Raw genomic sequence first — 27,191 nt, forward strand, 5'->3', positions numbered from 1 at the left:
CGTGGGTTCAATCCCTGGTCGGGGAAGTAAGATCCCACATGCCGCAGGGCAACTAAGCCTGCACGATGCAACTACTGAGCCCATGTGCTCTAGAGCTCATGTGCCACAACTAGTGAGCCCGCACGCTGCAACGAAAGATCCCACATGCCGCAATGAAGATCCCGTGTGCCGCAACTAAGACCTGATGCAGCCAAATAAATTAATTAATTAAAAAAAAAAGACTCTGCACTCCCAGTGCAGGGGGCCCGGTTCGATCCTTGGTCAGGGAACTAGATCCTGCGTGCTGCAACTAAAGATCCCGCATGCCACAATGAAGATCCCGAGTGCCACAACTAAGACCCGGAGCAGCCAAATAAATGAATAATTTGTAAAAAACAAAAGAGAGTGGATATATGTATAACTGATTCACTTTGCTGTACACCTGAAACTAACGCAACATTGTAAATCAACTATACGCCAATAAAAATTTTTTTAAAAATAAAGTGTTATCTTAAAAAAAAGAGGCTTACGAAATATAACCAAATACAGCTTGTGGAACTTCTTTGGATCCTGATTCAAACAAACCAATTATTAAAAGACTTAAGATCATTTGAAAAATGCAAATATGAACTGTGTATTAGCTGATATCAAAAAATTAATTTATTTTGTTAAGCGTGATATGGTACAGTGGTTTTGTAAGAATATGTTCTTTTTTAGAGACACATACTGAAATATTTAAGGATGAAATACTATGATGCCTGAGAATTCACTGTAAAGTACAGTAGGGACTTCCCTGCTGGTCGAGTGGTTAAGAATCCGCCTTCCAATGCAGGGGACACGGGTTCGATCCCTGGTCGGGGAACTAAGATCCCACATGCCACGGGGCAACTAAGCCCGCCCACCACAACTACTGAGCCCGCACACCACAACTAGAGAGCCCATGTGCTGCAACTAAGACCCAATGCAGCCAAAAATAAATAAATATTTTTTTAAAAATTAAAATAGAGGACTTCACTGGTGGCGCAGTGGTTGGGAATCCACCTGCCAATGCAGGGGACACAGGTTCGATCCCTGGTCCGGGAGGATCCCACATGCCACAGAGCAACTGGGCCCATGCGCCACAGCTGCTGAGCCTGCACTCTGGAGACTGAGCCACAGCTACTGAGCCCGCATGCCGCAACTACTGAAGCCCACACACCTGGGGCCCGTGCTCCGCAACGAGAGGCCACCGCAAGGAGAGGTCCGTGCACCGCAATGAGGAGTGGCCCCCACTCGCCGCAAGTGGGGAGAGCCCACGCGCAGCAGCAAAGACCCAACGCAGCCAAGAAAAACCCAAAAACCAAAAAAAAACAAAAACAAAAAAATAAATTTAATTAAATCTAAAAAATAAATAAATAAAAATAAAGTACATTAGGGACTTCCCCGGTGGTCCAGTGGTTAAGACTCCGAGCTCCCAATGCAGGGGGCTCGGGCTTGATCTCTGGTCAGGGAACTAGATCCCACATGCCGCAACTACGACCGGCATGCCGCAACTAAAGATCCCACACGCCGCAACAAAGTTCCCGCGATCCCACACACTGCAACTAAGACCTGGCATAGCCAAATAAATAAATAAAATATTTTCTAAAAAATAAAAAGGGACTTCCCTGGTGGCGCAGTGGTTAAGAATCAGCCTGGGGCTTCCCTGGTGGCACCGTGGTTAAGAATCCACCTGCCAATGCAGGGGACACAGGTTCAAGCCCTAGTCCGGGAAGATCCCACATGCTGCAGAGTAACTAAGCCCGTGCACCACAACTACTGAGCCTGCGCTCTAGAGCCCACGAGCCACAACTACTGAGCCTACAAGCCACAACTATTGAGCCCATGAGCCACAACTACTGAAGCCCGCACACCTAGAGCCCGTGCTCCGCAACAAGAGAAGCCACCACAATGAGAAGCCCATGCACCGCAACAAAGAGTAGCCTCCGCTCGCCACAACTAGAGAAAGCCCATGCGCAGCAACAAAGACCCAACATAGCCAAAAATAAATAAATAAAATAAATTTTAAAAAAATGTTTAAGCAGTGCCTTTAAAAAAAAAAAAAGAATCAGCCTGCCAGTGCGGGGGACACAGGTTCGAGCCCTGGTCCAGGAAGATCCCACATGCCGCGGAGCAACTAAGCCCGTGTGCCTCAACTACTGAGCCCACGCACCACAACTACTGAAGCCCGCGCACCTAGAGCCCGTGCTCCACAAGAGAAGCCACCGCAATGAGAAACCCACGCAACACAACAAAAAGTAGCCCCCGCTCGCCGCAACTAAAGAAAGCCCGCACACAGCAACGAAGGCCCAACACAGCCATAAATAAATAAATAAATAAATTTTAAAATAAATAAATAAATAAAACTAGCCTTTCAAAAAAATTTTTTTTAAAATAAAGTACATTAGAAGAAAAAGCAAAAGCAATTGGGGATATGAGAAGAAATCAGCAGAATCTAAGAAGCAGCAACCAGTGAGGTAGGAAGAAAGTCAGGAGAGTGAGGGGTCCTGGTGGCCAAATGAATCTAGCATTTTGTGGAGAAGTGATCAATTCTGTCAAGTACTACTGGTGGGTCAAGGAAGAGGAAGATTATGAACTCACCATTAGATTTATGAAAGTCGACCTTGACAAAAGCAGTTGGAGTAGAATGATAGAAGAAAGTGGGTGACATAGAGAATAGAAAGCAGATGGGTGACAGCAAGAGAGAGCTGACAACATAGAGTAAAAGCAAGTGAGTAACAGAGAGGGTGACACAGTGAGTGACATGGGAGAGAGGTTGGATGACAGATAAATAGAGGTCAGATAACTCTGCCAGTCATCATTTATTGCCTCTCAGTTCCAAATTCACCCCTCAATACCTGCTCTGTGATAACGACAGAATTCCTTTAAGCATCTCTCCTCTACAGCCAGCATGATGTTAAGCTTTCTCAGTAGAGGACACCTGAGGGACACTGCAGGAGGAGGGGGCTCTCCTGAAGTTGCCAGCTGCCGCTGCACAGGGGGTCAACCAAGTGACACACAGTCACCCACCCAGAACACGCAGTCTTTCAACGACCTTGAAGTCTCCACCTGGCCTGGCAATAACCTTCTTGCAGCCCTCTCTACATGGGAACCAGCCACCCCAGCAGCTGCCTGTGCCCCAGGTCCTACCCCTTCTGCACTCCTACACCATGGGTTGCTGATAGCCTGCTCCCCACCTGCACTCCAGAAGGTTGCTTCCTATGAGCCCAGGGAGTGCAGACCAGCTCCAGCCTGGGCAAGCCAGCACACTTCTCTGCTATCCAGTGGGCTGAACTATACCTTCTCCAAGGAGGTCTGAACTTCAGCCTTGGGGAGAGGGCCTCCTTCCAAGTTTGTCCTTCCTTGGGTACTCTCCCTTAGTCCTAGGGCGCCATATGGAGTTTCCCTATTTCTTATAGCTACTCATTTATCAGTTTAATAACTCTTACTTTAAAATTCCTGTTTTAATATACTGTATGGTTTCTACCTCCTGATTGGACCCAGAATGATACAGTGACAGAGAAAAAAAGATGATGGGTGACTGAATAAGGGAGTGGGTAACAGAGAAAGAAAGTGGGTAACAGGGAAAGAGTGGGTAACAGAAAGAGAATGGGTAATAGAGGTAGAGAGTAGATGACAGAGATGGTGGGTGACAGAGAAAGGGGGTACAGAGGTACAGAGTGGGGAGGCTGACAGAGAGACAAAGAGTAAGTGGGTGAGAACGAATGGACGACAGTGTGAGCAGGTAGTTGAGAGTGTGAACAGGTGGGTGACAGAGAGGAGGGGGTGGTAGGTGACAGAGAGATAATGGGAGAGAGGGAGAGAACGAGAGAGAGAGAGAGAGAGAGAATTATGAGTGCCAGAGAGGGAGAGCAGGTGACAGAGGTGGGTGACACAGAGAAAGAGATAATGGACAACAGAAAGAGACAGAGGCAGGGGAGGGAGAGAGGGAGGGAGGGATTGCCAGAAAAAGAGAAAGAGGGGGCAACAGGGGGAGAGGGACAACACAGAGTGGAAGCAAGCAGGGGGTACAGAGAGCACAAGGGGGCGGTAGGCAAGAGAGGAGCTGGTGGGCGGGCATCACCAAGGGAGAGCATGACTGACACAGAGAGTGTGTGACAGAGTCACTGTATGCGACAGAAGATGAAGGTGTGGCAAAAGGAAAACGTGCAGAGAGTGTATGACAGCAAGTCTCAGTTCACTTTCATCTCTTGGACAGGAGAGGCGAAGAAACAGGGAAGGAGAGGGACAAAAAAGTGAGAGGAGAGAGGGAGGAAGAAAGAGAGACAGAGAAACTGTGAGAGAAGGATTGTGCCAAGGAGTAGAATTATGAGCAAGAGAGAAGGGAGAGAATGTAGAGAAGGCGATGCTTTGTGCGAGGGGGTTTTGGTTTGGGGGGATTTGGAAGAGGATGAGAGAGATTGAGACAGATTAGGAGAAATAAAAGAGGGAGCGGGGGAGTTGAGGGCTCATGAGAGATGGAATGTCAGGAGAGACAGAGAAATGTGAGAAAGGTGGGGATTGTGAGAGTAGAAGATGATTGCGAGAGAAGGGGGTGCTTGTTGAGGGGGGTGGGAAAGAGACCATTTGAGCATGCTCACAAGAGAGCATGTGGAGTGAGTGAGACAGGTGCCAGCGTGACAGGCAGTGTTGTTGAAACCAAGCGGGGCCCTGTGGGGCTCCTGGACACGGAGGCCTTTTTGTCCCCTGTTTCTTGTAGGCAAGACTCCAGCCGCCATGACCTTCCCTGAGTTCCAAAGGGCAGATTCAAACATCTGCTAATCAATGGGGGGAAACAGCCAAGAAACCACCTGAGGCAAGATTAAAAGGACCAGAGAAGCTCATCAAGACTAGGAGACAGACCACCTGAGACCCTACACACACCCTAATCTTGTCAGCAACCCCACCTTGGGAAGTATTGTTATAAAACTCCTCATCAAATCCTCGGGGTGGGGGGGGTGGGCACATAGTTTTTTGAGGCAGGAGCCCGCTGCCCGCTGTGTCCCCCTTTGCCTGACAAGGTAATAAAGCTACTCCCTTTCTACTCCTCCAAAGCCCTGTCTCCACATTTCTATTCGGCACTGGTGAACAGAGGCCGGGTTTTTGGCAACAAAATTTGGGGGGCTCGCCTGGTATCTGACTCGTGGGCCGGCAGCCCCGTGGGGCCCCTCGGCTTGATCAGACGCTCGGAGGTTTCTCTGCACGCCAGCCTCCTTCGGGAGAGCAGAGGTTTGGAGGACTTCTCTGAGGCCAGATCACTAGGGATCCCCTGCCATAGGGCTGTGCCCCGATAATACCCGGATTGCCATCTCATTAGTCGGAACTCCGAGATGGAGGTGGAGAACGGGAGAGAGGCTGCCCTAGCAACTGCCAAGGCCACCTTTGCCTTGAGGACACCCCCTCTTCTATCCACATCAGCCCGGACTTCCTGCTCTGAGAAAGCATTTCGGAGAAGGAGAAAAGTAGGATTAGGTACATCACAACACCTCTGCCAGCATTTTTGGTAAGTCCCCCGGCATGCACACCGAGGCCGCTTGACCTGGTCCGTTTGGGGGAACTCTGGTTCCCGTTTGGGGATTTTCCATTAGGAAGATCCCATTCGTAAGGCGCAACTTGGACCAAGGCCACCAGCTTAGTGGGACTTAGAACCCAGTTTGAACCTTGGGCTGTTTGTTTTGTGTGTGTGTGTGGCTTCCGTTTGGCTGGCGAGAATTCTGGTTTTGCTTTCAGTTTTGTGCACATAGCTGTTTAATTCGACTCAATATGGGAAGCGCTTCCTCTTCCTCTCCATCTGACAGTCCCCTAGGGAAGATTCTGGCAGATTGGTCGACCTATAGCTATGAATCTACTTTAATTCTGTTTAGCCAATGTATATTCTTAAAAGTGAGGAGAGGTGGCCTTTGTATGGTGGCCTAAATTATTATACTATTCTTCAGCTAGAATTGTTTTGTCACAGGAATGGAAAGGCTGGGAATTCTCTCCACTCCATCTGGGCTAGCCACTTTGGCCTCACTCCCTTGCAGCAATTGAGCCACTCTGGGCCCCCTGAGAGCCAACTCTGGGTTTGTTCTCTTTCAAGAACTGAGCCAATCTGTTTGGAAGCCTTTGTCCGGGAGTGGAAGTGGAATTTTTAAACTATACCTCCTCTGAGTTTCTGTCTGTGTGGCCATAGCCTATCTGTCGTTTGTGTTTTTGTGTGTATTGTTTTGGGGTGAGCCACTCTCGCTTGTGTAGGGTGGGAAAATTCTACCGGATCATTGCGAGCCATTTTGAGTCCTCTGTTTGGGAGTGGAAATGGGCTACATCTTGTCTGATCTTTTGTTTGTGGGACCATGTTTGTTGTCTGTATGTATGTTTCTCAGTACTTGCATTGACTGGTTGAGACGAATAACAGGGCTCACATGTGACAACACCAGGGTACCCTATCGCGTCGGGCTTTGCCTGTGGCAGAATGTTGGTTGGGATTTTCCCTTTTGGACTAGCCTTGTTGAAACCGTGCACCTCAGATTGGGACTTGAACCCACGTGCTGGGACTCAAACCCAGCCAAAACCCAGACTGGGATTTGAAACCACGCGGCCGGGACTCAAACCCGGCCAAAACTCAGACTGGGACTCAAACTCACATGGCTGGGACTCAAACCCAGCCAAAACTCAGATTGGGACTCGAACCCATACGGCCGGGACTTGAACCTGGGCAAAACCCACAGTCTTCCAACTGAGATCACATACCTGGCTTCAGGACTTAATGAAGCTCAGGTTCTTTTTTTTTTTTTTAGAAGTAATGGATTTACTTTACTTTATTTTTTTAACATCTTTATTGGAGTATAATTGCTTTACAATGGTGTGTTAGTTTCTGCTTTATAACAAAGTGAATCAGCTATACATATACATATATCCCCATATCTCCTCCCTCTTGTGTCTCCCTCCCACCCTCCCTATCCCATCCCTCTAGGTGGACACAAAGCACCGAGCTGATCAGAAGCTCAGGTTCTTGATGTCCCATCGCAGAAAGAATTCAGGGAGAGACAAAATGATAGGTAAGAAGTGGATTTATTTAGAGAGAAACACACTCCACAGACAGAGTGTGGGCCATGTCAGAAGGTGAGAAAGGCACCAGGGTATGGGGTTGTCAGTTTTTATAGGGGTGGGTAATTTCATAGGCTAATGAGTGGGAGGAGTATTCCAGCTTTTTGGGGAAAGGGTGGGGATTTCCAGGAATTGGGCCACAGCCCACTTTTTGATCTTTATGGTTGGCCTTGGAACTGTCATGGCGCCTGTGGGTGTGTCATTTAACTTGCTGATGTGTTACAATGAGCGTATACTGAGGCTTAAGGTTTAGTGGAAGTCCACTTGTCCTGCCATCTTGGACCCATTTGGTTCTAATCAGTTTATGTCATGTCCTTGGACTATGTCATTCTTTCAAAGGTTGTTCCCTGCCCCCTTCCCTCCTGTTTCATTGTTATGGATGACCAGAGTTCTAGTCCATCTTGTAACGGCCCCCCAGGGTATTTTTACAAAACTAGGAGATCTTCAGCTATGCCCCCATGAAAAGGAATTGTTATTTCTCTCCCCCTGTGCCCGGGCCCTCCGGAACACTTATCTAGACCATCTCTAGTTCCTGAGACTGAAGAAAAAGGCAGGGAAAGAAGGCCTTTTTTGTGGAAGGGGGAAAACTGAGGTCTCTGGTTCGGTCTTTATGTAAAAGTTAACTTGTAAATGAGCTCTGTTTAATTGACTTGAAAGTAAGCTCTTACAAACTAAATCTAAATGTCTAGAAAATTGGCCAAGATAAATTTTAGGACCACATGATCTGGGAAATATTCAGTACTGAATTGATATCTGCTATTGAAGGTGGCTTAAGCTTGTTGGTTTGATTAATATAGACATGTCTTTAGAGTCATCAAGGTTAAATAATTCAAGTGAGATAAGAGCTTTGGGGTAAACGCTTTAGAAATAATTGTTTTAGGAATGTGTACTTAAGAATAATCTCTTCAGCTACTTTGTAGCTTAAAAATTTAGAGTTAAGTTAAATGATGGAAGTTTATTGAATAAGTAGGCCATTTACAAATAAAATAAGATACTGAAACATTAGTTAGTGAATATTGGCTTACCTTGGCAGAGAGAGAAACTAAAGGTATTTGGTGCCACCCTGAGATACTCTCCATAAGAAAGCACATGTTTTTAGAGTTGTGCATGATCAGGATTTTCTAAGATTGGATTAAATCTAGTTGGATAAATGGATTTTGTTGGGAGTGGGCTAAGGCAAGACCAGATTTGGTTTCTCCCTTCAACGTTTTCTTGGAATACTGCTTTTGATAACAGCTTGTGAGTTCCTTTGCCTTTAAGTGATCTGTATTTGCCCTTGAAATCTTTTCACTTTGGTTAAGTAAATAAGTATTGTTTGACAGTTTCTAAAAGTTCTTTTGACCTCCAGCTAACTTTGAGATGCTTCAGAGGGCCCCTGAGTTATCTCAGAGAGAAAGATTTAACTAGAATTATTTGGTACGTTAAATCAGATGTAATCAGTTAAATTAAATGTAATCCCGGTTATTGTAACCAAGTTTCTTTACCGATTACATTGCAATCAGATGTTTAACTATGCCCTTTTTTTAAAAGTCTTTCTGTCATTTATAGACAGTTATTATTGTACTCTGCTTTTGCAAAGTGCTTCATCTTCAAGAAGATTTATGTGAAGGACCCCTTTTGACAAATACAGGTCTGATAAATTTCACATCATACTGCTGAGCTGGATAAGAAAAAGAAAATCTTAATGGAGAATCTGATGGCTTCATAAAAAGTTAACAAAAGGACTGGTTACTGAGTGAACTGGTGAATATGGTTATAATGTTTTTTGTTTTTTCTTTTTTTTGGTCTGGAATATCACTGGTTACTTAACATTACAGACTTACTTTGAAAGCAAATGTCTTGGTTTGGCTGTGTTCAATGGAGATGAGGGTAATTTTAGGGAAAAAGATTATGTTTCAATAGATATAAAATTCTAGATCTGTTAATTAAAGTCTGTATTTATGGAAGTTATTGTGTTAGTCACACTTTTGCCCTGATGTTTAGGAGAAAAGGGAAATTACCTAGTAAAGTTATCAGACTGTAATTATTCATGATGTATCACTGTTTGCTTTAGATCTACTGCTAAAAGCACATGTACAATGCTTATGTGACAATTGGGCATAAATGATAAAATGTATGGCCTATAAAGCGTTTCCTCAACATACCTCTGAGCTTGTTCAGTTTTGCTCTGATCAGCTTTCCCCCAATGAGGATTAACTAGGCAAATATAAAGGAGGCCTAGCACCTAGGGACATGATCTATACCTGGGGTGAAGAGCTGAATCACTCTGGCACCGAGGGATAGATATTTTGATCATCAGTGTCTTCTATTGAAGGACTTGCAATCAAAAGGGGAAATGAAAGAAAAAAAAATCTGCACTTATTGAAGTATGAGGAAGTCACTCTGGCCTATACATGGTTTAACTTTAAAAAGCGACCTGTTTTGTGGCCTTTCAGACATGCAATGTACATCTCCTTTAACATTGAAGAGGGGAATGCATTTGAAAGTCAAAATAGAGTAACTATGGTAAAACTAGGTGACCACTGTGGATGTGATTCCAGATGCATTTATTCCTGTATTGTTGCGAACTTGAATTTTCTGAGCTATATCAGACTCTGGGATGCCACAAGGATTTAAAAATTCCCCCACCCTCTTCAACGAGATTTTGGTTAAAGATTTAAGAGGATTACACCTGTATCAAGGTGGAGTAGAGGCCTTTCCAGCCAGAATAGGAAAAGCATCTGGAAGTGACAAAAACACTTCTTAAGGACATTATTCCTAGGTACTGCCTTTCCTCTACTATTCAGAGTAGCAATGGATCTGCTTTTGTCGCAGAAATAACACAAACAGCAAATAAAGCTTTAGGTATAAAATGGAAACTTCACTCAGCATGGAGACCCCAATCTACAGGAAAAGCTAAGAAGATGAATCACAGGAAACTCATCTAAAATTGGACAAGGTCTTGCCAATTGCTCTCCTCTGTATACTGGTGGCCCCTAGAAGCTGGCTAGGACTGAGCCCTTATGAAATTATATACAGGAAACCATTCTTAGCTCCTAAGAGTAAAAAAAAGAGAAACATTTCTAATGTAGGAAGAAAAAAATTAAACAGTATGTACAACAGGTTGGTCAATTGTTAACTGCTATGCATAAGTTTATGTTCCACAGGTCTCCCCCTTGCCTGGCAGTTCCCTTACATCCCTTCAAAGCAGGAGACCAGGTGCTGCTGAAGGTTTGGAAAAAACAAGGACCCGAGTGGCAGCAGGAGGAAAAATGGAAGGGGTCATACAAGATGTCCTCCTTACTATTCACACCTCCTTAAAACTGGATGGAGTTAAACCATGAATATATCACACTAGAGTAAAAAGATTATCTGAAACCAACGAACCCAGCCTGCCCCCAGCCTGCCACAGCAGAGGAACAGACCTGCAGGAAGTCGATGTCTCACCCTTTGGGAGATCTTAAGTATTTGTTCCAACAACCAGAATGAAAGTTCTGTTTTCTTATCCTTTCTCATACCTTTTACCTACAAAACTATAGATTCATATGCTGACTCTTTCGATAATTCTAACTGCTAGATATGTGGTCAGTTTCCTATTTCCAGGTCTTCGGGATTGCCTTGGTGGGTTTCCTCCCTTACAGGGAATGGTTTGGAAACAACTGGCTTCAGACATATTCTCCTGAATTCCTAAGGAAATGAGATGTATTCTGTCTACTAAAGTTCTAGTTGTCACTCCTCTTACCTCTAACCTGGTCTGTTGTATCAAAATGGCAGAACAAGGGATTGAGATCTTAATCATATAAGACTCAGATCCAGGACTTGGAACTCAAATATTTCTAATTTGGTATCTATTCCCCAAAACTTAGGCAGGACTATGCCCATCTCAGCAGAAGTAGTCAGAGCGGTTGTTGACCCGTTCCCTAAAAGATCTGGAGAAACATAAAACCGAAGTGGGGATTAAAACTGAGTCCCCTGCCGAGTTTATGATTAACATCTCTATCCAAAACGATTGTTCCCTTTTCTCATCCAACATCTGTTCTCCTCAAGACTGAGGAGTATCAAAGAAAAGGGGGACGTGAAACCAAGCAGGGCCCATGGGGCTCCTGGACACAGAGGCCTTTTTGTCCCCTGTTTCTTGTAGGCAAGACTCCAGCCGCCATGACCTTCCCTGAGTTCCAAAGGGCAGATTCAAACATTTGCTAATCAATGGGGGGAAACAGCCAAGAAACCACCTGAGGCAAGATTAAAAGGAGCAGAGAAGCTCATCAAGATTAGGAGACCCTACACACACCCTAATCTTGTCAGCAACCCCACCTTGGGAAGTATTGTTATAAAACTCATCAAATCCTCCTGGGGGGGGCGGTGGGGACACATAGTTTTTCGAGGCAGGAGCCTGCTGTGTCCCCCTTTGCCTGGCAAAGTAATAAAGCTACTCCTCCAAAGCTCTGTCTCCCGCGTTTCTATTAGGCAGCAGTGAACAGAGGCCAGGTTTTCGGCAATACTGGGGAATCAGCACAAGCTGCTTGCTCAGGGAAAGGACGGGGTGGGGGACTAAAGGTCTTAAGCCTTATCCCCATTTTCCAGATGAGAAAATTGAGGCTCAGAAGTCAGGGGACTTACTTGAGGCCTCCCAGCTAACAAGTGCCAGAGTCATAATTTGAACCCCAAATGGCCCAACTCTGAAGCCAGCACTCTACCCCCCACACACTGCCTCCCTCTGTTTTCCCCAAGCCTTCTTTAAGGAAGTCATGTAACTCAGTCCAAAGATGTGTTTCACTCCTCTGTAAGGAGACCTTTTGTCTTCTAACAGCCTTAAAACATTCTTTTTTTGGAAAGGGAGATGGAACTATTCCACTGCTCCAATTGATTTCTTTGTACTACAACAAAATTTAAAACTTCTGTGCATCAAAGGACACAATCAACAGAGTGAAAAGGCAACTTACAGAATGGGAGAAAATATTTGCAAATCATACATCTGGTAAGAAGTTAATATACAGAGTATATAAGGAATTACAACTCAACAACAACGAAACAAACAACCCAATTAAAAAATGGGCAAAGGACTTGAATAGATATTTCTCCAAAGAAAATATACAAATGGTCAATAAGCACATGAAAAGATGCTCAACATCACTAACCATTAGGGAAGTGCAAATCAAAACCCCAATGAAATACCACTTCAATATCGTTAGGATGGCTAGTAACAACAACAACAAAATAAGTGTTGGAGAGAATGTGAAGACACTGGAACCCTTGGGCACTGTTGGTGGGAGTGTAAAAGGGTGCTGCTGCTATAGAAGACAGTATGGCAGTTCCTCAAAAAATTAAAAGTAGAATTACCATAAGATCCAGCAATCCCACTTCTGGATATATACCCAAAAGAATTGAAAGCAGGATCTCAAAGAGATATCTGTACACCCACATTCACAGCAGCACTATTCACAATAGTCAAGAGAGGGAAGCAACCCAAATATCTACCAACGGATAAATGAATAAACAAAATGTGACATTATGCATACAATGGAACATTATTCAGTCTTAAAAAGGAAGGAAATCCTGTCACATGACACAACATGGATGAATCTTGAGGACATTATGCTACATAAAATAAACCAGTCATGGGCTTCCCTGGTGGCACAGTGGTTAAGAATCCACCTGCCAATGCAGGGGACATGGGTTCGATCCCTGGCCTGGGAAGATCCCCCATGCCTTGGAGAAACTAAGCCCATGCGCCACAACTACTGAGCCTGCGCTCTAGAGCCCATGAGCCACAACTACTGGACCCACATGCCACAACTACTGAAGCCCACGCACCTAGAGCCAGTGCTCCGCAACAAGAGAAGGCACAACAATGAGAAGCCCGATCACCGCAATGAAGAGTAGCCCCTGCTCGCCGCAACTAGAGAAAGCCTGCGCACAGCAACAAAGACCCAACACAGCCAAAAATAAAAATAAATGTATTTTAAAAATTAAAAAAATAAAAAATAAACCAGTCACAAAAAGACAAATACTGTATGATTGTACTTATATATAAGATCCCTAGAGAAGTCAAATTCACAGAGAAGTAGAATGGTGGTTGCCAGGGGCTGGGGGAGAGAGGAATGAGGAATTGTTGTCTAATAGGTATAGAGTTTTAGTTTTGCAAGATGAAAAGAGTTCTGGAGATGGATGATGGTAATGGTTGAACAACAATGTTAATGTATTTAATACCACTGAACTGTACACTTAAGAATAGTTAAAATGGGTGCTCACTTTGGCAGCACATATACTAAAATTGGAACAATACAGAGAAGATTAGCATGGCCTCTGTGCAAGGATGACACGCAAATTCGTGAAGCATTCCGTATTTTTGGAGTTTGGGATTAGCAGATGCGAACTATTATATATAGAATGGATAAACAACAAGGTCCTACTGTATAGCACAGGGAACTATATTCAATATCCTGTAATAAACCATAATGAAAAAGAATATGAAAAAGTATACCTGAAACTAACACGATACTGTAAATCAACTATACTTCAATTTAAAAAGATTTTTTTAATTTTAAAGAATATATACAAGTATAAATGAATCACTTTGCTATAAACCAGAAACTAACACAACATTGTAAATAAAAACACTTCAATAAAAAATAAATTTTAAAAAAATAATGGTTAAGATGGTAAATTTTATGTTGTATTTTATAATAATTTAAATAAAATTTTAAATGCTCATTCCCACATCACCATGTCCTCCACCCTTAGCCATCTGGTGAATGATCATTCGTTTCTCAACACCAATGTCTCCTCTTGTGAGCCCTTCCCTTAGCTCACTGATCCTTGTAGTTGGCCATTCCCTCCTGTAGTATGCCTTGCACATTGTACCTCTTACAGCACTTATCAAACAATATAGCAATTATGGTCTACCTATCCCTTTCCACCACTAGATTATAAGCAATTTGGGGGCAGGGACAGTGTTTCACTCCTCTCTGTATCCCCTAGGCCTGGGGCTTGGTAGACTGGAAAAACCCAAGAAAGGCTTTTGTAGGGGGGTATCTTAAAATTAATGTTTATTTTTGTATATTAAAGCATAGCATACACAAAAATCATTGAAAAACTACAAAAGGAAAATATTTTACCATATATAACAAGAATTTTAAATCTTTAATATATTAATATATATTTAAATAATTTTAAAAAGCTAGTTCCAAAGAGAAAGATGAGTGTTGAACCGTGACTGAAAATGTATACATTAAATTATAAACGTAAAATAGAATAATAGAAAATATTTAAATTTAGTAAGAATAATATCATAAGGCATTACCAATCTTTATTTATTAAAAGAAAATGGATTTCAAAATGGTAATTTTGTGATACAGCCACTATGGAGAACAGTATGGAGGTTCCTTAAAAAACTAAAAATAGAACTACCATATGACCCAGCAATCCCACTACTGGGCATATACCCTGAGAAAACCATAATTCAAAAAGAGTCATGTACCACAATGTTCATTGCAGCTCTATTTACAATAGCCAGGACATGGAAGCAACCTAAGTGTCCATGGACAGATAAATGGATAAAGATGTGGCACATATATACAATGGAATATTACTCAGCCATAAAAAGAAACGAAATTGAGTTATTTGTAGTGAGGTGGATGGTCCTAGAGTCTGTCATACAGAGTGAAGTAAGTCAGAAAAAGAAAAACAAATTCCGTATGCTAACACATATATATGGAATCTTAAAAAAAAAAAAAAGATTCTGAAGAACCTAGGGGCAGGGCAGGAATAAAGACCCAGATGTAGAGAATGGACTTGAGGACACGGGGAGGGGGAAGGGTAAGCTGGGATGAAGTGAGAGAGTGGCATGGACATATATACACTACCAAATGTAAAACAGATAGCTAGTAGGAAGCAGCCGCATAGCACAGGGAGATAAGCTAGGTGCTTTGTGTCCACCTAGAGGGGTGGGATAGGGAGGGTGGGAGGCAGACGCAAGAGGGAGGAGATATGGGGATATATGTATATGTATAGCTGATTCACTTTGTTATAAAGCAGAAACTAACACTCCATTGTAAAGCAATTATACTCCAATAAAGATGTTTAAAACAAAATGGTGATTTTGAAAGCTGTAGACCGGAGAAAGCCTGGATCGATTGAAGTTCTGGCTCTTAAGGAGTTCATACCGGAGAGTTATTTGACCCGGGGCATCGGGGGCTCCCCAGGCTTTAGAAATCTGGGGAGATTCCCACGCCTCCTCCGAGAACACGGGCGAGCATCTCCCACGGCTCCACCTCAACCGTTTGGGCCCCTGAGAGGGTCCAAGGGACCCCACCCCCACACCCACTCCCGGCCAGGGCCTGTGAACTAGACCCGCCCAGCAACCCAAATGTACCTCAGGTAACGGGCAGCCTGCTCTGGGCTTAAGGCCCCAGCTTCCGCAAACCCTCGGGACGCCTCCATGACCCTCAGATTGGGCTCCGTGTATCTCGACCGCGGATTGAACTTCCCTCGCTCCCGCCCTGCGCATGAGCCTTGCGCGTGGAGGCGGGGCAGGGCCAACGGACAGTGTAGCGGCCGGCCAATCCACTACACCGCGCTCCGGCGCCGCCGCCTGAGCCCCGCCCACGAAGGTCGCGCGCATGCGCCTACGCGCGCTTGGGGGGGGTGTAGAGGCGGTAGCTGACCCCGTGGCGGGGGGTGGGTTGTGTCCTCTTGTCGTCTGTTGTATTTTCACTCTAGTCCAAACCACGCTGCGGTGAATTCTTGTGTGCGTGTGATATCCTTGTGAGTGGAGTAGACCGCCTGACATGATCTCAGTCGTTTTAGTGGCCCTTAGAAACCTCCTCCACAGCCTGGATCCCCAAATATCCTCCCTTCCCTGCTCGCCAACGTCTGGTACTGAGCGTGCTTTGAATTCATACACCCTAGGAGGCATAGTCCTCGTGATTTAAACTCACAGTAAAGAAGAGTCTTCATTGTGACCACCTAGAGGGGTGGGATAGGGAGGGTGGGAGGGAGGGAGATGCAAGAGGGAAGAGATATGGGAACATATGTATATGTATAACTGATTCACTTTGTTATAAAGCAGAAACTAACACACCATTGTAAAGCAATTATACTCCAATAAAGATGTTTTTAAAAAAAATCAAGCCAAAAGTCTCATTTGGGAAATAAGTAGTGCTGTTGTGTATGGTCACCACCATTTCTTCAGAAGCTCCAACTGAGATGCAGTCATATTTTCAAAGGCAGAGCTCAGGGCTTCAGGTAATGTGGTGATTGAGTTTAAGTGGCTTCCTTGGGCAATGCTAAATAGGTTTGTGAGCCAACAAAAACTGTCCTTTTTCACATACTGGCAAGAACATGGACATTATGATTTCTTGAGGCACTAATTAACATTCAGTATTTGAAAACTCACCTATTGACCCAGTCGTATGCCTACCACACATCCAGAAGATTTTAAGCTTTTTGTAAATTTCATAGAACGTTAGTGTTAAGGGAAACACCGACTGAAACCACCCGCCCTGGCCAGGCACCATAGTAACCACTTGTGTGAGTTATCTTAAAACAGGAGGTCCTGGTAAGGAATACGGAGCTAACAAGCTACCAGCAACCAGAGTTAAAAAGGGAACTTAGGGCTTCCCTGGTGGCACAGTGGTTGAGAATCTGCCTGCCAATGCAGGGGACACGGGTTCGAGCCCTGGTCTGGGAAGATCCCACATGCTGCGGAGCAGCTGGGCCCGTGAGCCACAACTACTGAGCCTGCGCGTCTGGAGCCTGTGCTCCGCAACAAGAGAGGCCACGATAGTGAGAGGCCCGCGCACCGCGATGAAGAGTGGCCCCCACTTGCCACAACTAGAGAAAGCCCACGCACAGAAACGAAGACCCAACACAGCCATAAATAAATAAATAAATAAATAACCAAATACTTTTAAAAAAAAAAGGGAACTTAAAGAAGGTGGTCTACTTTCCTGGTTTATATGACTTTAAGTCATATGTTCATGTGACTTTAGGCCCTCTGTTAAGAGGGCTTTTAGTATACCACTACTATCCCCATTTTTCAGATGTGAAAATTGAGGCTCAGAGAAATAAAGTGACTTGGCCTAAGGTTCCAAAGCTGGGAAATGGTAGGGCCAGAATTCCATACCAAGTCTATGTGAACACAAATCTGTGCTCATTCACGGTGTCACACTGCCTATTGCTGCAAAGAAGAGGGGAGTGGTGGGAAATGAGGTTTCAGGGGTAGTTGGAAGCCAGTTTGTGAAGGAGCTTGTTTACCCTGCTGAAGTGTTTGAATCACTTCTTCTCCTGGAGGCAAGTTTGAATTGGGGATGGGGGGTAGGGAGTCAAGTGTATAGGTGCCCTGGGTACCCAAAGGATGAGTGTGGTGAGAAGAAGGGCTGGTGGAGAGAATTCCATTGAAAAGAAAAGAGAGATAGGAGCACAAAAATCTTTATCTTGAGTCTGAGGAAGGCCATCTCTAGTTGTGCTTTGGCTCAGTGTCTGCCATCATCACTCATACCCTTGGAATTGTTGAGAACCCAGGATGAAGCAAAGCAGAACCCTGATTGCTGCCTTAGGTGGCTGCCGCTATCTTGGCTTTGGAGAAAAGCTAAAAGGAATGCCCTCAGGAGCCATGCTACTCCCGGTCTGTTACCCTGGGACGGTGATCTCCAAAGGCCCTGATCATTAGATAAAAGGACCAACTCTCCTGCTTGCCTGCCCTTAGGCTACTGGATTTTTCTCAGTGCCATTTTCACACAGCCACAGGACTCCCCCTCTTTAAACACAAAGTCCTCCAGCTCTCCTTCCCTCCCCCTCAGTCCTGCAGTAGCTGCTTCCTTTGGGCCCTTCTCAGTGCCTTCTGGAGTGCCAGCTCCCACCACAGGGTGCCAATGACCTAGGAAACTTGCCACGCAGGACTCCTAGTCCTCCTCTGTAAATGGTCACACACATTCACAGGCTGAAAATAAGAGAGAGGTTGGGGAGGATTTAGAGTGGATAAATGGAGAGAATGAAAAGAAGATCAAAATAAGAGTTACCACTCATACTGAAGAATAAAAACCATATGATCATCTCAATAGATGCAGGAAAAGCTTTTGATAAAATTCAACACCCATTTATGATAAAAACTCTCCAGAAAGTGGGCATAGAGGGAACCTACCTCAACATAATAAAGGCCATATACAACAAACCCACAGCAAACATCATTCTCAATGGTGAAAAACTGAAAGCATTTCCTCTAAGATTAGGAATGAGACAAGGATGTCCACTCTCGCCAATATTATTCAACATAGTTTTGGAAGTCCTAGCCACGGCAATCAGAGAAGAAAAAAATAAAAGGAATACAAATTGGAAAAGAAGTAAAACTGTCACTGTTTGCAGATGACATGATACTATACATAGAGAATCCTAAAGATGCCACCAGAAAACTACTAGAGCTAAACAATGAATTTGGTAAAGTTGCAGGATACAAAATGAATGCACAGAAATCTCTGGCATTCCTATACACGAACAATGAAAGATCAGAAAGAGAAATTAAGGAAACAATCCCATTCACCATTGCAACAAAAAGAATAAAATACCTAGGAATAAACCTACCTAAGGAGGTAAAAGACCTGTACTCAGAAAACTATAAGACACTGATGAAAGAAATCAAAGATAACACAAACAAATGGAGAGATATACCATGTTCTTGCATTGGAAGAATCAATATTGTGAAAATGACTATACTACCCAAAGCAATCTACAGATTCAATGCAATCCCTATCAAATTACCAGTGGCATTTTTTACAGAACTAGAACAAAAAAATCTTAAAATTTATATGGAGACACAAAAGACCCCGAATAGCCAAAGCAGCCTTGAGGGAACAAAACGGAGCTGGAGGAATCAGACTCCCTGACTTCAGACTATATTACAAAGGTACAGTAATCAAAACAATATGGTAGGGGCTTCCCTGGTGGCGCAGTGGTTGAGAGTCCGCCTGCCAATGCAGGGGACACGGGTTCGAGCCCTGGTCTGGGAAGATCCCACATGCCACGGAGCGACTAGGCCCGTGAGCCACAATTGCTGAGCCTGCGCGTCTGGAGCCTGTGCTCCGCAACAGGAGAGGCCGCGATAGTGAGAGGCCCGCGCACCGCGATGAAGAGTGGCCACCACTTGCTGCAACTAGAGAAAGCTCTTGCACAGAAACGAAGACCCAACACAGCCATAAATAAATAAATAAATAAAATTAAAAAAAAAAAAAGATACAATGAAGTTAGATGATTGCACCTAATGGCAGAATCACCATTCATTCAACAGTTTAAAAAAAAAAAAAAAAAAAAACAATATGGTAGGGCTTCCCTGGTGGCGCAGTGGTTAAGAATCCACCTGCTAATGCAGGGGACACGGGTTTGAGCCCTGGTCCGGGAATATTCCGCATGCTGTGGAGCAACTAAACGCATGCACCGCAACTACTGAGCCTGTGCTCTAGAGCCTGCGAGCCACAACTACTGATCCCGTGAGACACAGCTATGGAAGCCCGTGCACCTAGAGCCCATGCTCTGCAACAAGAGAAGCCACCACAATGAGAAGCCTGCGCACCACAACGAAGAGTAGGCCCCACTCACCGCAACTAGAGAAAGCCCACACGCAGCAACGAAGACCCAACACAGCCAAAAATAAATAAATAAAATAAATTAATTAATTAAAGAAAAAAAAGACAATATGGTATTGGCACAAAAACAGAGATATAGATCAATGGAACAGGATAGAAAGCCCAGAGATAAACCCACGCACGTATGGTCAACTAATCTATGACAAACGAGGCAAGCATATACAATGGAGAAAAGACAGTCTCTTCAACAAGTGGTGCTGGGAAAACTGGACAGCTACATGTAAAAGAATGAAATTAGAACACTACCTAACACCATACACAAAAATAAACTCAAAATGGATTAGAGAGCTAAATGTAAGACTGGACACTATAAAACTCTTAGAGGAAAACATAGGAAGAACACTCTTTGACATAAATCACAGCAAAATCTTTTTTGATCCACCTTCTAGAGTAATGGAAATAAAAACAAAAATAAACAAATGGGACCTAATGAAACTTAAAAGCTTTTGCAAAGCAAAGGAAACTACAAAAAAGATGAAAAGACAACCCTCAGAATGGAAGAAAATTTTGCAAATGAATCAACGGACAAAGGATTAATCTCCAAAATATATAAACAGCTCATGCAGCTCAATATTAAAAAAACAAACAACCCAATCCAAAAATGGGCAGAAGACCTAAATAGACATTTCTCCAAAGAAGACATACAGATGGCCAAGAAGCACATGAAAAACTGCTCAACATCACTAATTATTAGAGAAATGCAAATCAAAATTACAATGAGGTATCACCTCACACCAGTTAAAATGGGTATCATCAGAAAATCTACAAACAACAAATGCTGGAGAGGGCGTGGAGAAAAGGGAACCCTCTTGCACTGTTGGTGGGAATGTAAATTGATACAGCCACTATGGAGAACAGTATGGCGGTTCCTTAAAAAACTAAAAATAGAATTACCATATGACCCAGCAATCCCACTACTGGGCATATACCCAGAGAAAACCATAATTCAAAAAGACACATGCACCCCAATGTTCATTGCAGCACTATTTACAATAGCCAGATCATGGAAGCAACTTAAATGCCCATCGACAGACAAATGGATAAAGAAGATGTGGTAGGGACTTCCCTGGTGGCGCAGTGGTTAAGAATCGGCCTGCCAATGAAGGGGACATGGGTTTGAACCTTGGTCCGGGAAGATCCCACATGCCGCGGAACAACTAAGCCTGTGTGCCACAACTACTGAGCCTGTGTGCAACAACTACTGAAGCCCGTGTGCCTAGAGCCCATGCTCCGCAACAAGAGAAGCCACCGTAATGAGAAGCCCTCACACCGCAACGAAGAGTAGCCCCCACTAGCCACAACTACAGAAAGCCCATGTGCAGCAACCAAGACCCAACACAACCAAAAATAATAAATAAATAAATAAAATTAATTCTTTAAAAAAAAAGATGTGGTACATATATACAATGGAATATTACTCAGCCATAAAAAGGAATGAAATTGGATCATTTGTAGAGATGTGGATGGATCTACAGACTGTCATACAGAGTGAAGTAAGTCAGAAAGAGACAAAACAAATATCATATATTAACGCATATATGTGGAACCTAGAAATATGGTACAGATGAACCCGTTTGCAGGTCAGAAATAGAGACACAGATGTAGAGAACAAACATATGGACACCAAGGGGGGAAAGTGGCGTGGGGGCTGGTGGTGGGATGAATTGGGAGATTGGGATTGACGTATATACAGTAATATGTATAAAATAGATAACTAATAAGAGCCTGCTGTATAAGAAAATAAATTAAATTAAATCCAAAAATTAAAAAAAAAAAACAAACCCAGTGCCAAGGGCCCCATCTCAAATCTCCTGGAGCTATCTTTTTCAGAGATATGCTTGTGTAGCCAATAGCCCCAGTTACTGCAGTTACAAATCAGTATAGTGTGTTCAGACTGCCATCCTCCTATGATTCATCAGGGAAGTGATGAAATAAATTAAGTGTACTGAATTGCTTTAGAGACCAGGGAATGAAAAATATATGCTTGTTTCTGTTCTTTCTTTTGTATTCCTTTTCAAACAAATAAGTACTCCATACACATTAATTAAAAAAAAAATGAGTTACTGCTATATTCCATTTATGTGTCAGGCCCTGTTCAAAGCACTTTACTTTTATTAACTCTCTTGGCTGTTCCTCATTTCACATCTACCCCCAAAGCAAGGGCTTGAATTCTCGCTGCTTCTCTCAAGGCAATGGAGTTTTTTAAACCTTCCCTAATTATTGTTAATTTTTAAAGTGTGATGGTGGTATTGTTGTATGTTTTAAAGCCCTTATCTACTAGAAATAATGGAGTATTCTCAGATAAAATGATATGACACCTGGGATTTACATTAAAATACTCCAGTAGAGAGAAAAATGAGAGACAGATGAACATAGATTGGCAAAATGTTGATAATTGTTGAAGCTTGTTACAGAGGTTCATTATCCTCTTCTCTCTACTTCTCTGCATGTTTGAAATTTTCCATAATAAAAATAAAAAATAAAAAAACCTTTGCTTTCTAATCTGCAAATTACACTGAGTCATCTGCACTCACAGACCGGAAATAAGATAATGAGGCCTTGTGGGAGAGTTCAGAATAGGTAAATGGAGAGATAGATGAGGCAGAATACGAACAATAGCTACTACTGGGACTTCCTTTATTTATTTATTTATTTATTTATTTATTTATTTATGGCTATGTTGGGTCTCCGTTTCTGTGCGAGGGCTTTCTCTAGTTGCGGTGAGCGGGGGCCACTCTTCATCGGGGTGCGTGGGCCTCTCACTGTCGCGGCCTCTCTTGTTGCGGAGCACAAACTCCAGACACGTAGGCTCAGTAGTTGTGGCGCACGGGCCTAGTTGCTCCGCAGCATGTGGGATCTTCCCAGACCAGGGCTCGAACCCGTGTCCCCTGCACTGGCAGGCAGACTCTCAACCACTGCGCCACCAGGGAAGCCCTGGGACTTCCTTGGTGGCACAGTGGTTGAGAGTCTGCCTGCCAGTGCAGGGGACACGGGTTCGAGCCCTGGTCTGGGAAGATCCCACATGCTGCGGAGCAACTAGGCCCGTGCGCCACAACTACTGGACCCACGTGCCAGAACTACTGAAGCTTGTGCTCCGTAACGAGAAGCCACCGCAATGAGAAGCCCATGCACCACAACAAAGAGTAGCCCCCACTCGCCGCAACTAGAGAAAGCCTGCACACAGCAACAAAGACCCAACGCAGCCAAAAAATAAATTAATTAAATAAATAAATTTAAAAAAATAAAAAAGAACAATAGCTATTACTAATAGAGCACTTGAGTGCCAGGCCTTGTTGTATGCGCTTTACATATATTAACTCTTTTAATCCTCACAACAACCTTGTTAGGTAGTGTATACCATTATTAAAATCCCTTTATAGATAAGGAAACTGAGGCACAAGAAAGACTGAATAAGTTATACAAGTTTACACAGCTTGTGAGTGGTAAAGCTGAGTTCCAAACACAAGCAGCCTGGCTTTTGACTTTTTGCTCTTAAATACAATGCTAGTTAGATATAGAAAGCAGCTGATAGGTGAAAAGAAGGATTCATTCTTCTATTATTCATTTATTTAATAAATATATGTTAAGCTTTTACAAGATGGCCAGGCAAGGATATGGGTGCTGGGGAACAGTGGTGAGCAAAACAGACAGACAGGTTCTTGCTATCAAGGAGTTTAAATTTTGATTGGGGGCTGGGGGGTGGGTACACTTGAAACAATGATCACGCAAGCATGTGGAAAATTACAAACCATGGTGAGGTTTGTAGGCAGGAAAACTCCAGGGAGTTCTGAGAGCATCTGATGAGGTACCTGACCCAGTCTGGAAGGGCTGGGAAAGGTTTCTCTGAGAAAGTAGTATTTGAGCTGAGAGCTGAAGGATAAAGAGGAGTTAATTAAACAAAAATAAAAAATAAAAAGGGAAGGGAAGAGCATTTCAGGAAGAGGGAAGAGCATTACTAAAAACCCTGTGACAGGAGAAAGCTTGATGCATGGGAAGAATTGAAAAGGATAAGGTGATTGGAGCAAAGCCTAGAACGCTAAAGTTGGAACAGTTTTCTGGAGTCCAGTGCAATGTCACAGGTGAGGGAACTGCCACTGGGAAAGAAGGATGTGGCTTGTCTGAGGTTACACCCTGAATCAGTGGCAGAAATGGGATTCAGACCTAAGTTCCTTGACTCCCAGCCAAGTGCTCTTTCCAGCACAGACCTCGGCTTCCCTGCATATGAGGAGGAGGGAAGCCAACTTGGTGTCAGCAAAATGCTGCTCTTGGGGACTGAGAATGGGAGAGAGTATTTTTAGAGATAGATAGGTAAAAATAACCAGATGAAGTCTTCATGGGCAAGGAGACCAAGAGTGGGTTGGGGGCATAAAAAAGAAGAAAGTGATTTGGAAACAGAAAGAATTTAATTTGTGATTCCCAGATATCTAATTAGGCTTTCCTCCCCTATTTCTAGCTAAGGTTCTAAAGTGGGTGGAGGTTTTGTTGGCGGGTGGAGAAGGGGACTGAGACTGAGGTCTTAATTCCCTCTTTTGGGGGTGAGAGGCGTCTGTTCCAGGGGAAGCAGGAGGGAAGGTGCTTGGAGGAGGTGAGTCATCTCCAGCTCCGCCAGCAGGGGGAGCCGGAAACCAAATTTCCTAAGAATGGCAGCTGGCCTGGCCCCAGGGCTGGATAAATTCTTTTCTTTTTTTTAATTAAATTTATATATTTTGGGGGCTTCCCTGGTGGCGCAGTGGTTGAGAATCTGCCTGCCAATGCAGGGTACACGGGTTCGAGCTCTGGTCTGGGAAGATCCCACATGCCGCGGAGCAACTAGGCCCGTGAGCCCCAACTACTGAGCCTGCGCGTCTGGAGCCTGTGCTCCGCAACAAGAGAGGCCACGATAGTGAGAGGCCCGCGCACCGCGATGAAGAGTGGCCCCCGCTTGCCGCAACTGGAGAAAGCCCTCGCACAGAAACGAAGACTCAACACAGCCAAAAATAAATAAATAACTAAAAATGAATATCTGCTTTAAAAAAAAAAAGAAATTCACTGGGTTAACAAGCTCCTCTATAAAAAAAAATTTATATATTTTATTTATTTTATTTTTGGCTGCATTGGGTCTTCGCTGCTGCACGCGGGCATTCTCTAGCTGTGGCGAGTGGGGTCTACTCTTCATTGCGGTGCGCGGGCTTCTCATTGCAGTGGCTTCTCTTGTTGCGGAGCACGGGCTCTAGGCACGCAGGCTTCAGTAGTTGTGGCACATGGGCTCAGTAGTTGTGGCACACAGGCTTAGTTGCTCCACGGCATGTGGGATCTTCCTGGACCAGGGCTTGAACCCATGCCGCCTGCATTGGCAGGTGGATTCTTAACCACTGTGCCACCAGGGAAGCCTCGGGGCTGGATAAATTCTTACTGGAAACAAGTCAGCCTGAGATGCTGTGGAAATGGCAGGAACTGAGAGGAAAGAGGGAGCCAGGAGTTAGGATTATCCACAGGGTCTTTGCACTAAATTGCAAAGTCTGATGAGTGCTTTCTAAACTGTCTCCTAGGGTTTGGGCTGAAGCAGGCACCAAAGGGGAGGGAATCCTTTGACAGGAAGGACAGTGCTGCTGTAGAAAACATGGCATCCTCCACTCTCCTTGGGCTACCTCATCCACTCCCAACACATAACAATTCTGTCTGTAACCTCATCCTCTCTCCTGAGTTTCAGACCTATATGGCCAGATGGCTACAGGCCATGTCTTCCTGGAAGCTCGAACTCAACATGACACTGACTTCATTTCCTACCTTCCCCTACACCTGTTCCCTCAATATTCCCTGTCTCCATGAACAGCACTACCAATCCCCCAATTGTTCAAGTCAGAAACTGGGAGGCATCTTTCCAATCTACCAATAAGTCCTGTTGCCTCTACCTCCAAAATATATCTCAAATCCAACTGCCACTGCCAATCTCCACTGCCACCATTCTGGTCTATGCCACCATTATCTCTAGCCTGGCTCACTGCAATAGCCTCCTGACTTTCTTCCAGCTTTTATATTTGTGCCTGTGCCTCATTGTCTCCGCACCCAGAAACCAGAGTGATCTTGCAAAAACACCAATCTGATCATGTCATGGGCCAGTCTAAACCCTTCAAAGCCACCTCTTTGCCCTCAAAATCAAATCCTGCCTTCTCACCATGGCTTACAAAGCCTCCCTGATCTGGCGCCTGACTGCTTCTCCCGCCTTATGTCTCACTTCTTCACGGCCCCTACACACACACACACACACACACACACACACACACACACCCCATGATCGTCTCAAACTGAACCACCTCCACTTACTCAAATCTTGCCTCTAGGCCCTCTCACGTGCTGTTTCCTCTGTCTGGACTTTCCTTTTTGTCTCACTATCCCCTAATCCACTTCTTGGCTCTCAGGTCTCCCTCCTTCCAGAGACCTTCCATGATCCTTCTCAGCAGTGGTCCTCTGTGATGCAATGTGACACACCTTGCCTTTATCTTTAGATTTAGTCCATGGAATGTGGCTGCCTGATTACCTCTCTGGCTCCCCCATGTTCATGTGAGCTGTGTGAAGGACAGATCTGTCTTTTGAACAGTTACAGCTTCACAGAGCTTAGCAAGTACCTACACGTAGTAGCTGATAAGTAAATATTTGTTGGAGGGATGGATGGATGAATTGTCAATTCACTAATCCTAAAGGAGAGCAATGGGCACCATGTTAGTGAGCTCGAATGAGGCTGTGGGTGGGATTGATATATCCAAAACAATAATGGGGACCAGGAACCAGGGAAGAGGGGAGGTCCAAGCACGCCCATCCCAACCACTCCTCTTGCCGGCATTGCCCTGTTTCCCTCTTGAACCTGCTTCAAGAGGGGCCTGGAAATAGCGTAAAGGAATCTGAGTTACACCCAGGAACAAGACTTTCCTTTTCTATTCCTTTCCCAAGTCTTGGGCAGGGACAAAGTCATGCATGCTTGGCTGTGAGATGGATGGGCTCTAGCCAGGTCCAAGAGTTGTAGATTCTCTGGATGTCCTGTACCCACTTGTTCCCCAGGTCAAGGGCATTTCTGGGAGCTCCCTGTGAGTTCCTTTTCAGCTTTCTCAACCCCCTGAAGCAGCAGAGAGACCCTCCCTACACGGATGGGTGCCTCTCCCAAAAGCTGGAATCAAGGCTCCACCCTGGAAGCCCAAGAAGGGATTCCTGGAGGTGTCGAGTGGGGGGGACTTAATCTTAACCTCTGTGGTCCTTTTTCTTTCTTCTTTGGCACTAAAAGAGACAGACAGTAAAAACTACAAGCTCTCGTGTGGGGGATGAGGGTTACGTTTTTCTCCAGCCCTTCGAAGGCCTTGGCCCCCTGCCCAGATCTGAGTCAGGAACTGTATGTCCCAAAGAACTGGCTTCCCAGCCATCTGCTCTGAGCTTAAAGAGCCTAGGGGCCCTCGTGGGATGCTTTGTTCAAATTAGCCAAGAAGGGCAGGGCGAGGACAACACAGCAGGAGGGACCTTGGC

General features: G+C 44.4%; 2 protein-coding genes and 1 non-coding gene across 3 annotated transcripts in view; 2 read left to right on the forward strand and 1 right to left on the reverse strand.

Annotated features, from left to right (window-relative positions):
• ERCC6L (ERCC excision repair 6 like, spindle assembly checkpoint helicase) overlaps positions 1-15,504 on the reverse strand; it is a 48,334-nt gene extending 32,830 nt beyond the window's left edge. The window contains exon 1 of the mRNA XM_061179108.1: positions 15,437-15,504. Coding sequence (XP_061035091.1) covers positions 15,437-15,504 — 68 coding nt within the window. The remainder of the gene's footprint in view (positions 1-15,436) is intronic.
• The window catches only part of PIN4 (peptidylprolyl cis/trans isomerase, NIMA-interacting 4), an 85,767-nt gene that overhangs the window by 44,695 nt on the left and 13,881 nt on the right, over positions 1-27,191 (forward strand). The window lies entirely within an intron of this gene.
• On the forward strand, positions 13,307-13,413 carry LOC133082844 (U6 spliceosomal RNA). Its single transcript, XR_009699060.1, has one exon. It is a non-coding gene; the product is annotated as a U6 spliceosomal RNA (small nuclear RNA).

Source organism: Eubalaena glacialis, chromosome X (genome assembly GCF_028564815.1).
Source record: "Eubalaena glacialis isolate mEubGla1 chromosome X, mEubGla1.1.hap2.+ XY, whole genome shotgun sequence".
In the NCBI taxonomy this organism is placed as follows: Eukaryota; Metazoa; Chordata; class Mammalia; order Artiodactyla; family Balaenidae; genus Eubalaena; species Eubalaena glacialis.